Raw genomic sequence first — 18,919 nt, forward strand, 5'->3', positions numbered from 1 at the left:
AAAAGTAGTATTGATCATCACAATATAACGCTCCCAAAGCTGAAAGAGCGAGCATATTTGGTGTAATGGAGCTTCGAACCCGTGATCCTAAGATTACGAGTGGAACGTCCTAACCACTTGGCCATGCCAGGTAGTTCTCAAATTAACTGCTTTAAATAAAAATGCTGTTTTTCCAAAAACAACTTAGGTTACATAACATCTTGACGGGAATTAATATACCTATACAGTATTTGAAAGAGTTCATAAATACGTATTTTCAAGGCATGGTGTAAGATTTGCTTGTAATCGATCCACTTAGTGGCTAACCACTCTAGTTGTGCAATTGCAAAGCGAATTGTTCATCCGTCAAGGCATCCCATGTCCATTTTGTTTAGATGTTTGAAGAATATCCTATGATTTGATCCTTTATAATGTAAAAAAATGATTCAGAACACACTCACATACATATATATGATATTATATTTTTAAGGTGTTAACAATGCATTTTAATTATGTTTCCGAATATTTTTTTCCAACGTATATCTGAGAAGTGCATATCTTCCAGTCAATTGTAAACATCCTACAATGTTCAAAAGTCACTCAATTTTTAATTACCTATTTTTTATACAACTAATCTTTAATAACTGCTACATTTTGCTTCTACTAATTACTATGTCGTTAAAACCATAGTATAAAAATTCACAAAAATTCAAAGCGTTTTAAGAATGCTGTTTGTCAAAAATATTTGGAGCTTAAATATTTTCATTCAGTCATATGTTATTCAAGTTTGCCAACTAAGATGCAGTATTACTGCACATTATTACATAAGTATAAAAAATCTCTTAATATTATCATCATGTGTTACAATGGGGATAAACATACTGGTCTTCTAAAATAAGTTGATAACGTCAGCAGCTCTGGAAAACGCGTGTCGGTCACGGGCAACGACTTGCCTTGAACGTGACCCACTTTAGAAGAAACTTAACATCCCTTACGGGTTGCTGAAGTGGAGCTGCCAGATTCCATTAGTCTCCCTCGGCATTCGTTCATCGTGTGCAACGTCACAACAGAGACTAGAAGGAACATCATCGGCTATAAATTGGAAGGCTTAACATGTTTTTCTTCATTCCCGATTTGAAAAAACGTGCAGAGTCATCAAAGAGTGGGCTAAGAGGTTGTTAGCTTGGTGATATTTGTTTCTGGTGGCCTACTGCCCTTCTGAAAAGTAGTGAGGTATAAACGCATATTCCATGCAGTCTCGTTGAGAAGTATTTCGAATTTGCTCTTCGCAGACTTAACAGCTTAATATTTCCAAGCAAATTGATCTGAAGAATATAGAACTGGGATTCAAAATGAAAAAAGTAAGAATTTGTTCTTATTCCCAAAAATAAAGCAATAAACAAAACTTTTGTGATTTAATAGCTTCGAATTATTTCCGAGTAGTTTGAGTTCTGCACTCAAAGGTGTAACGATCATTCTTATTTATTTTTAAAAATAAATTAAATCTAATTAACTTATATTTTCGTGAAGTATATTAATAACTTTTTGACATGAGCAATGTCACATTATATCACGTCCTCAGTGAAGTGGTTTAGTATATAGGTTGGTGAAAAAACACATATTTAAGAAATTATTTGAATATTTCATATTTTTATTTTACTATTCTGAAATGTTTGAAGAAATTCACGGTTGTGTGATTTGAAATAACTCATAACTTCTTTAAAAATACGAGTAAATTGGATAACTTATTTTTGTTTCTCAACAGTAAGAGTTTACAAGGCTTGTTTGTAATAGTTTTATATGCTATTGTTATTTTATTTTTACTTTTTACAGTTTTCTAATATATTTGTGATATAAATTCGCATTGAATTGACTGCGTTTCCAAAAAAAATTTGTTTGAAATATCAAAGTTATAACATCTAACAAATGATAAAATGAGATACATTAAGAATAAAGGCAGTAAACTCAGAAAAGTGACAAAATATTTGAATAATTTACTGAATGCTATTATCTGTTGTTAGAGTTTTTAAACAAGAAACTTCCACAACTTATTGGTTGTGTGAGCTGAGAAGTTGAGCCCATAAAGTGAATTCAAGCATCCTATGTCATGTATGAAGTTACATAGCTGGCTATTGAAGCGCATAATTATATTTTGTATTTAATACACGAGCCCTGCATGGACAAATGGTTAGGGCGCTCAACTCGTAATCTGAGGGCAGCGCTTCGAATCCATTCATACCAAACATGCTTACCTTTTCAGCTGTAGAGATGTTATAATGTTGCGATCAAACCCATTATTCGTTGGTAAAAGATCTGGTTTGTTTTGAATTTCTTGCAAAGCTACAACAGGGTTATCTGCGCTAGCCGATCCTAATTTAGAAGTGTAAGACGAGAGGGAAGGCAGTTAGTCATCATCAATTACCTACAACTCTTTTACCAACGAATAGTGGGATTGACCGTGACATTATAACACTCCCACGGCTGAAAGGGTGCGCATATATGGTGTGACGGAGATTCGAACCCGCCACCTTAGGTTACTGGGCGTTGGTAAAAGAGTAACCCAAGAGCCGGCGGTGGGTGGTGATGACTAGCTGCCTTCCCTCTAGTCTTACACTGCTAAATTATGGATGACTAGCGCAGATAGCCTTCGCGTAGCTTTGCGCGAATTTCAAAATAAACAAACAAACACACTTATTCAATACATACAAGAAATATTACTTAGAAGATTAAAGATTCGTAATTACTTTGACAATGTGTAAGTTTTTTTTATAAAACTGGAACAAATTTAAACTTTCTTCAAATTTTGTTTTCGCAATATTCATGAAACGTTCTGGATATGGTATATTTACGAACTATTTTAATTGTTGTAAAGATTTTAATTGAAAATCTGCCTTTTTTAAGTTTTAAAACTTGCGTAGTTCTACCGAATTATTGTTAATTGGTGTTTTCGAAGACTAGTGTACGTTAATGTACTTCCCACATCTTCCCTTATATATGTGTTCTTATTAATCTAGTTACATCAGTAATAAATACAAGAATAAAACAAACATGTACTTTTTATAAGTAGGCTTGTGACATTGAATAGTAATATGGAAAATACCAAAGTTAGATGAACATAAAAAAACAGCTTTGAAAAAAAAGTTACCAATTGAATCATCACACTTGAGTTGTAATGATTTTGGATTTTTGAATGAAAAAATGAACAAACAATAATTAATATACTCTATAAAGATGATATAGACATTAGAACAGTACCTAATATTGTTACCTGTGATGAGAAAAAGTCGTTTCAAACACATACAAGTAGAGTTCAGCTATCCCCGCTTGATATTTCAGCGGTAAGTCTGAGGACTTATGAGACTAAAGTCGGGTTTCAATACCAGTGGTGGGCAGAGTACCGATAGCATATTTTGTAGTTTGTAATTAAGAATAATCAAGCAAAAAAAAAAGATTTCCGATCGCCATTACAAGTAGCCTACCCTTGTTTGCTTTCTTCTTGTGTAGGGTTACTAACGAGACGTAGGATTCTCTTAAATCGGTCTTTTTTTTTTTCCTAAAAATTTGCAAATTCATAAGTGGTAAAAAAATTACATGAAGTAACGTTTGACCTGTACTTTATTGCCATGAATGACTGCTCTAGTTTCTCTCTTAGTACCAAATATTCATAGTCAGTTTGTTCCCTTGAAGTAAACCCCAAAACTACACAATGGGATGTCTATGCTCTGCCCATCACGGGTATCAAAACCCGGTTTCTAGCTTTGTAAGTCCGCAAACATACAGCTGTGTCACTGTAGGGACCTTAGTCACCTCAACAACAGTTTTAGTTTAAACCAGTTACTGAAGTTTAGAAAGTAAATTCAAAAACTTAAAAAAAATGTTTGGGCATCAGAGCATTTTCCACAAAAATATCATATGAACACACTTCGCAATATTTTGACATTTTTAAATGGCAGGTTTGCCGGGAAACAAAACAAAACTGTTACGTATTTTATTTTTGAAGAGTCATTTGATATACTGACATTCTGTGATGTGTAAATAAATATATATAAAGGAATCCAAAGAATATGACCTAAAGGTTGCAATTCTTAATCACAAAATATATAAGTAAAATGTATAGAAGATTATCTTTTAAGTTGATTGTTATTTTAATTTGTTTATTCTAGAAGTTTCGAAAGCCTGGCATAGTTTGCAAGTTAGAGTGATTGATTCAGAAACTACAAATCATGACTTCGAAGTCTGTCATCGAACATGCTCGCCCTTACAACTTTGTGTGTGTATGATAATGTGACGGTCATTTTCACAATTCGATTTAAGTAGCTCAAGATTTGGCAGTTGTTGGGTTTCAGTTTAACTGCTTTCCATCCGATGTATCCCTTCCAAATTAGAGAGACGGCTAGCTTAAATGGTCCTCGACCTGCTTTACGCGAAATTCAACAAACAAGTAAAAAATGTTATTTTGGAATGTTTCCGGTTCTTTGTCTACTCAACCGAATCTCATTCACATGTTTATCAGTATTAGTATATCAGTATTAATGCAAGCAGTTAGATTCCTCTCCATCAGTGAACATTTAGTTCAGTTTCTAAACTGAAGCCGTCTCTTATTTTATTTCATAGTTGTTATTACACACAAATGCTGAGAAATAGAACATAAACTTCTAAACTTGTTTGCCTCTTTTATACTTTTATAACTTAACTGACATATAAACTTTTTCTACGTAATGAAAAGCAGTTCTTCAGAGTTCTATTGGAAGATGCAACATTTTCTAAATGTTATACCTCGTCTATGGTAACTGTTTGGAGATGCTTATAATAAACAAAATTAAAAACTACTAGAAAAATATGTTTTACTTTGGATTAAACATAGCCATCCTTATAGATAGGTTTAAGAACCCTCAAAATATGTTGAAACACTAATTTTTTAAGATAAAGGTTAACATAATTAAATTCATAATTAATAACTGGGGTAACAACAAGTCAAGTGTGTACCTACTTGTTCAATTCCCACTGAACTGGAGTAATATACCGGATCTCTCGAACCAATTGACCTATATACCCCTAAGGAGAATCAATGTGGAAGAACGTCTTCCCCTTCTTGAATAACATTAAACCACTTACGTTTTTAGGACATTATCTGTACTTTGCAGATCATTACACAAACATTCGAAAAATACATACTTGAAAAGTGGACAGATTAAAACGTGCATTAAAACGTACGAGACTGTTTGATATTTTTTTAAACTTATGTTTTAGTCGAAATGCATTAGATATAGGATTAGATAAATGATATTTAATCTTGAACATGATCTTGGATATATATGTGTGTGTGTTGGATGAATGGATAAGAAAGGTGAACAACAAATTGATGTTTTATTAAATACACATTTAAATACTTATTTCTTCTGTAAGAGTCACGCCATAAGGAAACTTACGAAATGCTTAGAAGAATTGAGCTATCGAAATAAAATATCCTGTTAGATACAGTATTTGTTTAAAAAAACAACCCAGGTAGAGATGTAAGTTTTATTTTGTATAAAACGTAGCAGCTGTGATGGACTAGCAGGTGTCTGGTTCTTAAATATTATGTTATGGTAACTTAAAGGAAGATAATACAGTATTGTTCTTCATAAATTTAATAGTATTATTCCAGAACCTATCATTATGTTTTATATTTACTGTGTAATGCATTAGTTAAAACTAATATACTTATAAAGGCCTAACCAGTTTTAATTTCAACTTTTGATGTATTTTCTATGACTTGAGAAACCTTCAAAATACAAGTTATCTAAATCACTTCTTAGAGAGACCAATGCTTTGTATTGTACTTGTTCATTCAGAACGAGTACATGTTTCTATTGTGATGGATTATAAAACACATTTTATACTGTTTATGAGAAATGCACATTACAGTTATTTGTAAGACATCATACTGTAGAATACTTTTGAATAAAATCTCAAACATAGTCGTATTTCTCTAATAATTGTAGTTATATATTCAGTGTTGCCTTTGAATTTGTAATCGCTATTTTGTATTTGATTACAGTGTTACTAAAGATAGTAATATTATGTCCTGAACATATCATATCAGTATGCGCTAGATCATCTTTTTATGTTTCTTGAATGAATTAAGAATGATAAATGGATATTACGTTGCATGGATACATATTTCTTTTCGATATCTTGATAATGCAAATGGTGTTAAGAAATCTGTTAATTTAATTTCCTAATATCCTTATCTTCTAAGATATATATATATGTTATGGATTTGCTGCATTATTGTTTTGTCAAAAACAATTATTTTCTCTTTATACCTTGATATTAAAAATCTGTTCTTTCAAATATGATTATTTGTATTAATATCAAACACAAGCGCCTTTTCTTTAAACAGCTTTAAATACTAAAATAACTAAATTTACTGCTGTAGAAACGTCTGCTTAATGTGGTCTCAATCAATTATGTGTGAATAATCTGTGAAAATTAGTTTACTTTTTGATGCTGTTCTTTTTATGTATTGTAATATACAGCAAGATAACTGCCGTAGTTTCGGGTTTATATAAAATACAGAATACAAGTGACTCAGTCAAGCTGCACTTACCACACTTCGTTCTTGATTCATTCTCCCAGAAAAACCGGTTTTCATTGGAAGCGTCATACGCTATTTAGACCGCAAGAAGATCAGCAAAATGTTAGGTTAGCTGTGTACTCATGACCGATTAGTGCCAGAGCTATAAATCAGAACTATCAGGTCACAAAAGTTATTTTAGAGGTCTCGTAGCGACCTAGAGGATATAAAAAGCAGCGGACTCATTTTGCAGACAGGTTAATGATCCTGTATGATGTACTTAGACACATTAAAAGAAAAATAATACTAGAAACAAAACAAACAGTAAATGATACACCTCTAAGAAGAGTTGTCAAATGAGCTGTTAATATGTTCATAGAACCTGATAACTGACAGAAAACAATCAAACAACGAGTGTATTCCAACTCCAGCTAGTCATATCATTATTGTGGTTAATGATAAAATGTTTATTATTGCATTATTCATATTTCCATACGTTCTAAACTAGGATTATTCACAAAGTGAGAAAAAAAACCAGTTACAATTACATTTAGTATATCCTATTTTGTTGCTAACTGGTACAAAGGACGAATATTTTTTTCTTTTTACAATTGGCCTAACATGGCCAGATGGTTAGGGCGCTCGACTAGCAATCTGAAGGTTGCAGGCTTTTTAATCCCTGTCACACCAGACATGCTCACCCTTTCAGCATTGAGAGTGTTACTATCTGACAGTCAGTCCCACTATTCTTTGGTAAAAGAGAAGCCCAAGTGTTGGCGGTGGGTAGTGATGGCTAACTGCTTACCTTCTAGTCTTACAGTGCTAAATTAGGGACGACTATTACAGGTAGCCCTCGTGTAGCATTGCGCGAAATTAAAAAAATCAACAACTAATTTTTTAAAAATATTTTCGTCCAACACATTACAAAAGTTTCCTAAGTGAACCAATGGGCTCTCCGTGTTCTGCTCGTGCTGTAACTTACGCAACAAGATATTCTTACGTATTTATAACTGATCAGTTTGTTTTGAGAAAAGTAAATGAACTACGTGTAGCGCGAAAAAAATGCTATTATAATAATTTGATTAAAATAATTTTCAGTAAAATGTATAGTACTCATATTATCAGACAGAACTAACATGATATGGAAAATCTGACAGTTGCTCATATATTTTTGTTGGTTCCTGAGTATAATAAATGACCAGGTGTTTCTATTTTCTTTATTACCGGAAGGCAAACTTCTCAGTGGTTTACATCCGTGACTATCGATCGAAAGATCCAATATTCGAGTTTGCACTGAGCAGGTCCTTTATTTTCTGTTGTGGGCTTACCATAAAAAATCATTCTCATTCCCGTTATTCTGTAAAAAGTAGCACCGTAGGTGGTATTTTATGGTTACAGGTTTATCTTCCTCTGACCAGCATTTCAGGATAGCTAAACCTAACTCTCGAGATCATTCAATCATGATGGCATTATATAGTATTTGTTAGGATAGTGTTTTATATAGTACTTATTAGGGTGATATTATAAAGAATTTTTTAGAATGGTATTACATCATATTTGTTAGATGTGCTATTGTATAGTATTTGTTTGGGTGGTATTTTATAGTATTTGTTAGTGTGGTATTATACAATGGTCGTATAAGGTGTCTTTCATGTCGAAAATACCAAACGCCTTTTATCTTTAACAACATTTTTCTATATCTCATTAACACTCGTTACTTCAGCGATTTCACAGAAAAATTCACATATTTGATATATGGAATAATATTGAATTAATGATGAACAAAATAGATTGATTGAACACAGTTACAGATTTAATGAATCTCTGCTTGTTAAATTAATTCTTGATCTTAAGCTATGACTATATGCACTATTCAACACAGTCATAGACTTGTTACTCTGGCGCCAATAAAACTTATTACTAGTGTTTTTTAATTTAGAAAAGCTTAAATACTTGTATGCACATAAATAAATAAATGTATATAGAGACTTATATCAGTGTCCTTGTGTAAAAAGTGAATCTTTAACTTGATACCTTAAATCTATGATGCATGTCATATTCTGAATTGACCCTTTGATATACATCTGAGACATATAATTTTTATTTATCTTTTAATATTAAAGGCCGACAAGAATTCCTTTTCCATACACCACGGTACCTTTCGTTAATTTATTTTACGTTAAGAAATAACATTGTTTGTTTGGTATCTTTAAAGGAAACTAATTTGTGCACATTGGATGTGCACAGAATGAAAACTCTCCTGTGCTGACTTAATTAAATATCAAACTTAAAAAAAAATTATCTTCGCATTAACAGTGACGGGCAACTAATTCTTGTTTTAAAATGTTTTACAAAGTTGTTTAAACACCTAGTAATCGTGGCGTACGATTTAAAGTGCTAAAACACTAAAATATACTTTCAATTCTCGTATAATAGTGTTATTGAAAACGTATTTTATTTCTATTTTTTTCTAGAAATGTACTACCAATGTACGTTGTAACAAAATATAAATTAAATTAAAAATATTGAAAACAACGCTTAACTCAAATTACTTTTGGTTCTCAGTATATTGCTCTAAAAAAACAAGCATGTTGCATCGTAATCAGTGTTTAATGTTTAGATAGGTTTATTTAGACACTGATACGTGCTAATACTAACATGTAATTTTGTCTTGTACTATATCGCAAAGTAACGTTTTCTGGTAATCTTCTACTTCAAACGATGTAAAATAGAAGACTATGGTAACAAACCTATCGTACTTTACACACTTTCAGTGACAATGTATATTGACTTTTATTACAAATAATAACTGATTAAGAAATAAAGTTATTGAGTAAAAGATGATACAAGCGAAAAATTATATATTATTTGGGCACTTAATATCTGCTTTTAATACATACATTATATTTTTAAATTCTGAATGTAATAAATCATGTTTTATTAATCATTTACATTTTTGTCCAATATTTGATCACAACCTATTTAGTCTTTTTAAAAACATCTCTGTATATTAATATATTATTCTAATATTATCACTCTGTATTATTATTGCAGTAATGATCATTAAGTTTCTGTTTTTCTTTTAGGTTGCATTATGTTCTCTCTTTGCTGAGATACTGGTGTCGCTATTAGCAAATACTGTTGACTCAAAAACTTACCAGAGAAATATCGACAATGTGGTTGTTACGTATGGTGGATGGAGACCAATTCTTCCTGGGCATCCTTACTTTTTTAAACGACCAAGAAAATTGGACTTCGTTGAAGATTTCGGACCTAGAGGCTACGCTGGATCTGTACCTGAACCTTCTGTTGGAATACCAAGTGGTGATACTCATCACGAAAGTAGTGGCGATTACTACCCACTGTTCCATGTTCCTCAAAAGCATGAACCTAAAGGCTTTAAAAGCACAATCTCTTTTCACTCTCCTGGTCCACTTAATTTTCGTCAAAAAAAACATTTAAACAACGAGATACCAGATAAAGTACTAAAACTTCAAGAAAACATTGGCTTACCTTCTCCACCCAATAGAGGTTATGGAAGACCACACAACGTTCAAAATGAATTAGATGTTCGCCTTGTAAACAATCCTTATGACGTATCTTTGCTAAAAGACCCTCGTATATCTGGTGACTTTGAAGTGATTCCTATTGATGTTATAGAACCTCAAAATCTAAACTATCTGCAGCCTAATAGTCCACCTAATAATTTTCGACCATCTCCATCTGTTAGTAAAGGTCGGCCTTTCTTGACTAGAGAACTAGATCAATCTCTCAATCCGTTACAATTCAACAGTCCTTCTGCACACCTAATTGAGAGTAATTCTGAATTAAAAGAAGGCAAAACTGAATTAATCGGAACTCAATTTGCAAAAGAAAGGCCTATTCATTTTACACATGCTCCTCAGCCATCACGTGAGAATGGCATCCAATATCTTCCTCTTCATGCTGATAAAATTCAAGCCTTAAAGGAAATTCCTGCTCCTCCGCTTCCTGTTGGAACTCTACCCATAAAGCAGTCGAATTTTGACAATTCGAGAAATGTTCTTCTTCCTCCCCCCTTATCACATACCCAAACTCCTCAGTATCCACCTAAACAGGGATACGGAAATAACAAAGGGGTTGACATACCAGTTGAGATTTTGAAGCCACCATCAGTGGAAATAGTTCACTCTGGTTATGAACAATTTATTCCTATAAATGCTGAAATTTTCCCTATTGACACAGTTGGAAAGGGGGAAACGCAAGACTTACGAAATAAACAACTGTTAAGAGGTCATAATACTGGATTACCAGTATCTTCAACTTACGAACAGTATGATTCTCAAATACCGCCTCCAACTCCTGTAGAATCTTCAAAAGAGTACAGACCACAAGTTCCATTTCATCCTTCCCAGAGTAATCTAGAGGCTCTGGATGAAGATCTAGTACAAGAAAATCAAGATCATTTGCTCGATATTCCTTTAGTTGATAACGATAAATTTTCGCAACCACATTTTATTTCAAAAGAATCAAATAATAATTATCATAACTATAATATCGAAAATTCTTCTGATAAAGATAGAGGTGAACAATCACAAGTCTTCCACGCATATTATGCTCCTGCAGATCATAAAGCTCCTCCAGGCTACGTAAAGTTGTCAATTGAAGAGTTTAACAAACGTTTCAAGGATGCTGATATTCAATACGTAGATGATCCTAATGAAAAACGTTATAGCCTGGGAGCTCAGGAATCACAGAGTGATGAGGTGTTTACTGGGAATGCTAATCAAAATAAGCAATCAGAGAATTCAGATAAACAGGTCAGTGAAACAAATGAGTTCAACCCCCTCTGGTCACTCAAGAGCAACAAACCAAAGTTTTGGGAAAATGGTTATGATAAAACATTCTCTTCTTCTAGGACCCAACAAAATTTTGGAAATAACACTAAAGAATATTCTTTTAATAATAAAACAAATTACAGTGCTGATTTTGCAGCACATGCTGTCGACGAAAGTCGAGGCTCACTTCAAAGAAACTCAACTTATGAACCCCAGGACCCATCCGAATATGTTTCTCAGATACTGGAATTAGAACTCAAACCTGGTCAAACAATAAAGGAAGCTTTGGATGAACTTGGTACTGTAACTATAGGAGGTGTTGATGTAGATGTATCTGATCTAAAAGAAGGTGAAGGATATGAAGTTATTGACTATCCAACAGAAACAGAAGATAACATACAACAAAAGGCGTCAGAAGAACTTCCTCCTAATCCTCATTACATTGTGTCTTCCAATAGGTACTATGATACCACTACAACATTGGCTCCCACTGAAGAGTTTGACTACCCAAAAACTCAAAACGTTGATGACCAGCTTCCATTCAGAGAAAATGTCTCTAATGTTTTCGGTTATCGAATTCAGAAACCAAAGAACAATTAATGATTTTGTGCTTATTGGCACATATGTTGATTTAATCATGAAAGAGTAGAAACTGCTATATGCGTATTATTCAGTAATTCGCCTATGTTAGTTACTCATACTCTGAGCCTCCAAAAACAATGTTACTTTTTACTTTGGTACAAATTAGCAGTGTGTTATCTAATTTGTCCTAAATCAAAGTAGTTTCTACTCTAAACAAAAATACGTGCATAATGTGCTCCGAATAAACTACTTGGAAAAGTAACTATTACATCAGTACCATGTTAGAAAATTCAAGAAAAAAATACTAATAATTTCATTTCATCAGGACAATTGATGATAAATGGAATTTTATAGTTGTGAAAATCATTCTTTAAACTGATTGAAATTCATAATAGTGACCGTTTTAATAGAAGAATTTGATTTTGTATTTCATTTTTCGTATTATATGAAATCAGTTTGGTATATCATTGATTAATATTAATATCTTAAACGTATAATATTATACTGCTTTATTTATTAAACTAAAGATGTTAAGCGTATCATATATTGTCTTCCCCCAGTATCAGTACTCTTTATGTAAAGTTATCCTCAGTTTGAATTATTTGTTCATTTAGCAGCACGCCTGTTACTTTTTGTGTATTTTGAATTCTCTTTAATTTAAGATAAGTTACACATTATTTATGCATGTTCGTATTCATTTATGTCGAACAATAACGTGCACTATTAAATGTTATTATTTAACATTGTTGGTTACATGATAAAGTACTTAAGCTTTTAAATAAGCTAAGCGGTTCTTATTGTTTAAAAGGTTCGAAAATCTGCGACAAATAATTTTATTTTTTTATAAGAGTTTCACAAGTAAAATTATTATTTAATCGTGTATTTAAGATAAACACAAAATAAACGATAACTCAAACATTTGTCTTTATTTAGATTAATGTATAAAATGAAATAAATAATTACAGGCTGAAAAAAAACTCAATAGGTATGGGTCATCAATAAAATATATTTCATAACTGTATAGTATTTAAAGTACAATACAATGTGTTAACTGAAAGTAAAAAATATAAATATTTTTAAAATATAAACTTATGTATACCTTCAGTTTGTGATTCTGTGGTGAAACCTATGTAATTAATAAGCAAAAAGCAGTTAGCAATACAATATTAGCGATCAACTAAGAATTATGTAGAATTAAAACGTAATGTGAACCCAGTGAAATTAAATTACTATCTTACAAAGTATGTAACAACAACAAAACTATAATACTATACTTTAAGATAATACTTTGAGATCTGTTATTAAAGATAGCAAAAAGACTTGAAAAATTAACAAATTTCTAGAGGTATTAGAGTTTACCAACCATTCTGCCTCTAATATTGTAAATCCATAAACTTAAAACTGTCTCATCGAGGGATCTTCAACCAAGGAAGAATTAATAATGTATGTTACCGAATGGGATATGTCCGTTATTAGCAAATTTCACATAATTTAATTACATTCTTTTCTTATTATTACCGATATTTTCTTCTAGAATGAGATTCACGTTCCGTTCGTGCGAAAACATACTTTAGGTAAGTTGTCGGTAAGAATGTCGGTTAAACCCTATTATTTGTTCACACAAGGGGAATTCAAGAGTTTGTGGGAGTTACTATTGACTAGTTGCCTCCTTTCTTGTTCAGTTTACAGTTATGAACGTTTACGTGCAATAAACGTTTTTCTACATTTGCACGAAATTCACCCCTCTCGGAAAATCACTAAACAAATATTTGAAAAATACTGTACATATATGTATATGTATATAAAGATATTTTACAACAAAACTGGAGCTAAAAATCGCACTTCTCATCATAAAATCTGAGAATAGAAATTAATTTGTTTGTGTATTTAATATATGAGAGTCATTTCGAATAAAAAAAATCGTTTAAAGTTAATGCTACATATGATTTTTAAAGAGTAATCCAGTTCTTTATAAATATATATATATATATTTTCTCTCTTTCGAAAGAGTAGAAAACCGGTCTGAGCTGTCTCTGCTACAATATAGTTTATCCAATCTAATCACACAGTTAAGTATCAATGATCAAAACTTCTGTATCAGTTAAAATCAAATGAATGTTTAAAACACAACGTTTTTGAACACATTTAAAACATAGTTAATGAAGGTATTAATGACCGCCTTTATAAAGTACTCTACATGTTGCTAGTCAAATTCGAATTAAAAATTTCAAAATAAGAATATTGAATTGCTGATAACGTAACTTTGAGGATCATATGCTCTTTGTCCATGTGCAATATATTTTATCCAAAACGTATTTCAGTATATCAGGTATTAAATGGATACCAGCTAATACTTAAGGATTAACCTGTAATAAATTATCATTACCTCCAGGATAAATATTAAAAAAATCTCATACATTTGAACTACAGAAAACCAAGGTTAAAAATTAGCACTCCGTGCCTTTAAGGAAGAAAATAAATTATTTTATATGTTGTTAAGAAGAACATAGAAATATTAATATTATTGTGACTTAAACAATACAACAAAGTACTTATTCATTTCAGTATTACTGACATAGAAATTGATTTTCTTCGTAGTACGCAAAGTATCATCCTATTTTGTTCTGACTTTCTCAGAATATTCCCGATTTTAAAACATGTGTTCGTTAAAACGCTCTTCATCGTTTTAATTACATGAGTTGTCTCACACAAAAATGTGGCAACAACCAATGTTTAGACAGAGATTAATGTAAAACAGGTCAATAATTATATTTTTCGTTTTAGCCTCTATTTTTGATACAGACATTTCTAACCCTGTTCTTTAGCCATGATGAAGTTTAACCTAACGTGATTAGCATGACCTTATGTTTGAAACCGTCTCCCAAGTTTAAAAAGCAATTCAAGCCATATGCAAAAGTGACTTGGAGTTAGGTTATATAAAGCTATTAAATTAGCGAATTTTAGTCGTTATTGAGTAGCTAGTGTATGAGCTTAATTAATTATACGTGTCATGTTACATAGTATTAAGCGTATGACATTTTTAACACATCTTTTCTTATATAACCCTAGATTTTCAAAATTTAGAATAATGCATAAAAAGTACTTGGACAAAACTATGTTCGCCATATCCATTGCCGAGGACACATTTCTCTCAATCAAGAGCTCAGATGTACTAAATACAAATGAGGACCAGAAAGTCAGTGTACTGATATAGAGCGAGCTATATCATATTGAAAAAGATGAGCAAGGAAATATGCAAATAATAGTGTTGTTGTTGTTTTTTTAATTTCGCGCAAAGCTACATGACTGCTATCTGCGGTAACCCACCGTAATTTAGCAGTGAAAGATTAAAACAAAGGTAGCTAGTCATCATTACACACAACCAACTCTTAAGCTACTCTTTTACCAATAAATAATTGAGAAGGCAAGCATGTTTGGTGTAACGGGGATTCGAATCTCTAGCCCTCTAATTCCGAATAGAGTGCCTAACTACCTGACCTACAAGTAATAGTGAAGCAATGTGACAAGAGGTAAAAGTATGTCTAGTAACATTTTGTAAGTAACTCCTAAAGATGTTGTAGATCATGTCGAAATGTGTACTTGCAGAGTGTCATTTTAGAGTAGAAGCCGTACTACTTTAGTGATGGTCTAAACTGTGTAAATAGGAAACATTGGTTTTAATTATTTATTGTACGCTCAAATGTTGAATGTTGTTTGAATGCTGCGTCATTTCCATGACTAAATGTATCTGCAAAAGGTTTCAATTTGAACATATCATGTAGCATTCATATAGTTGATAAATTCTTGTAATTCAGAATCTCAGAACGCTAGACAGCTTCCGACACTTCAGAAGCACAACTTCAAAAATCATGCATTACTTTTTAAATAACTATGGAAATGCTGTTGCATTATCCTGAAGACCCGCATTAGCAGAGAATGGAAACACTGTTCAAAAGTATAGAATCCAAGATAATATATCCACATATGATAAAGAATTAATATAATCCAATATGGTTAAAAAATAGCGCATAATGACCCGCAATATATCATACACACAAGGATGTACTGGACACAATGGGATATGTTATGACTACCAGAAAGTTTAATACGTCATAAATAGAAAGGTACAAGTGACCATAAATTACAGTTTTAATTGATACTTCCACAGTTACTCTAGTCACCTCCACAACTTCATAACAGCTGAACACTTAGGTGTTAAGAAGACGCTGGAGAATAAACAAAATGCTTCTATTTGACTGGAAACCAAAAAACTTATAGGCGATTGGTGTAAATTGTATAAAAGTGTGCTTTGAATGAAAATTTTAACTAAGGAAACAACAGGAGCAACGAAAGTTTTGCAGTGTTGAAACATCGCTAAATAGATTTTAAATTAATGAATAGATACATCTCGGTTGTCATGGCCTATTTAAACAAATTATCAGAAGCATATGCTATACCTAACCAGGAGGTAAAAACTCTAGTAAGAAGCTTCTCAATAAATCTGTTTCAAAACTCAAGGTACTCTTAAGCTTAATGAATCATGGATGGATAAATTTAGCCAATTATTTTATATCAATTAGTCATTTGTTTGTTTGTTTACAATTATGCACAAAGCTACACAATGGGCTGTCTGTGTTCTGTCCACAAGGGGTATCGAAGCCTGTTTCTGAGCGGTGTGAGTCGGCACACATACCGCTGTGCCATTGGAGAGCTCATTTATTTGGATAAACAGTGTATGATGTGGGATAAAGTTCATTCATTCATTCCATAATCTAATGTTCGTAAGAGAATTGCAAATATCATTTGGGTCTTCTGTATTCCCTTTCCGAGTGTTATCGTTTAACAGTGTGTAGTAACAGTATGGAATACTATTGATGTCTCTACTCGAAAAAAGGACTTGAATCAGTTAGTAGCATAATTAAACATTGTTATGATGTATGTTTCATCACGATAATACGGTACAGCTAAACAATCCACTTTACAAAAGTTAAATGGATATTGATAAAGACCCTTTCTTCCTACCAAAAGAATCTATTATATGCTTGAAAAATCTTGAAAGATAAGTGGTCCAAGTCAAAGACTATTCACTTCCACTGTAATTATCTTTAGAAGAATATCAATACTAAAATAATAATAATAGTAGTATTAAGTTTCAAAGAAGATTGTTTGTTTGTTTTGTTTTGGAATTTCGCACAAAGCTACTCTAGGGTTATCTGTGCTAGCCGTCCCTAATTTAGCAGTGTAAGATTAGAGGGAAGGCAGCTAGTCATCACCAACCACCGCCAACTCTTGAGCTACTCGTTTACCAACGAATAGTGGGATTGACTGTCACAATATACTTCCCCAACAGCTGGGAGGGCGAGCATGTTTGGCGCTACCGGGATGCGAACCCGCGGCCCTCAGATTACGCGTCGCACGCCTTAACACGCTTGGCCATGCCGTGCCCTTCAAAGAAGAAATCAACCGGTTGAAAAGCCCAAGGTTACTGTCGGTACTACTTCTAAAATTCTAGATTGAAAAACCAATGAATTCCCATGATCTTCTAATTAAAGACATTTTTCACAGTAACAACATAGTAAGCAATGATAAAAGCCATATCCATACTGTAAGCAATTAAAAAGAAAACCATTTAAAATATTTGGTGACTCTAAAGCCTAAAGACAATAAATAAGTAAAAATAATAATTAATTTTTATTGTATTAACCAAACCTGTTATTGAACCTTAAGTTTTACATGCTATAGTAATGATTTAAGAATTATATTATTTACGTTTATTTATGCTAATACGTTATCTGTCAAAAGTTACTATATGTTTAATTTAATTTAATGGAAATTTAACTTCAATGCGTCACTGTTTTTTTCATGTAATTGAATTATGTAACGGACATCATAATCCAGAAAGAAGTAGTATTATAGCAACTATTTTTCTTAATCTAGAATTTTTTATAAATTTGTGTCTTTTGTTTGTTTGTTTGTTTTGGAATTTCGCACAAAGCTACTCGAGGGCTATCTGTGCTAGCCGTCCCTAATTTAGCAGTGTAAGACTAGAGGGAAGGCAGCCAGTCATCACCACTCAACGCCAACTCTTGGGCTACTCTTTTACCAACGAATAGTGGGATTGACCGTCACATTATACGCCCCCACGGCTGGGAGGGCGAGCATGTTTAGCGCGACGCGGGCGTGTCTACCAGTGGTACAATGATATCGTTGCGGACTTTTTACGCTGGAAACCGAATAGCCAATTGTGTAGCCTTTGTGATTAACTATAAACCAACAAATGAATTATAAATATGTATTGTTATTTAGCTATAGAGGAGTTTAATGTAACTTAGTAAGCGTGGGCTTATCTCTGGAATGCTTTCCAAAGTTCAGGAAATTTGAGTCATATATAAAAAGCGAATTAGGCTACAATGAGTTATTTGATTAACTTGCTTGTTAATGAGTTTAGAAGTAATCATGCATCATTTACTCAATTTTCCTGCTACTGCCAGCCAGTTATTCAGTTAATTTGTTCAGCGCTCTGTAAATCTAGCTTACGTTTCAGCGAATAAAAATAGAAATCTGACAAAATTCCAGTTTATACACAGTTTGCTCATTCTAAATGAGGAAGAAGAGACTTTTTTTCTTGATTAAAGCATATACTTCTGACTATTTGATGAAGGTTGATTATACTAACATGGAAATTAAAGTTGACGAAATAAAATATTATCATTTTTGTTAACTGGACTGGATTTTACATTATTCATCCTACCAAATATCAAAATAAAACGTCTCCAAAATAGAAACCATTTTATACTGTCAGTATAACCCGCATCATGTCACACAAATATTTTAAATATCATAAATATATTTGAAAACGACAATATCTAATCAGAAGTAACAGAACATTCATAATCAATGCTAGAAATTTAAACTAGAAAGGTAGTAAATTAGCATATAATAGGAAACTTGGAAATATTCATTTGCTTGTTTCAAAAAAATA

The 18,919-nt window shown here is 32.3% G+C and overlaps 1 protein-coding gene across 1 annotated transcript; it reads left to right on the forward strand.

Annotated features, from left to right (window-relative positions):
* The first annotated feature begins 1,033 nt into the window (after positions 1–1,033).
* Positions 1,034–12,819, forward strand: LOC143239532 (uncharacterized). The gene is made up of 2 exons (XM_076480689.1): positions 1,034–1,340; positions 9,625–12,819. Exons 1-2 carry the CDS (start codon positions 1,332–1,334, stop codon positions 11,953–11,955), a joined length of 2,340 nt encoding a protein of 779 aa, XP_076336804.1. The 5' UTR covers positions 1,034–1,331; the 3' UTR covers positions 11,956–12,819.
* Positions 12,820–18,919: the final 6,100 nt, after the last annotated feature.

This window comes from Tachypleus tridentatus, chromosome 13 (genome assembly GCF_004210375.1).
Source record: "Tachypleus tridentatus isolate NWPU-2018 chromosome 13, ASM421037v1, whole genome shotgun sequence".
Taxonomy (NCBI): domain Eukaryota; kingdom Metazoa; phylum Arthropoda; class Merostomata; order Xiphosura; family Limulidae; genus Tachypleus; species Tachypleus tridentatus.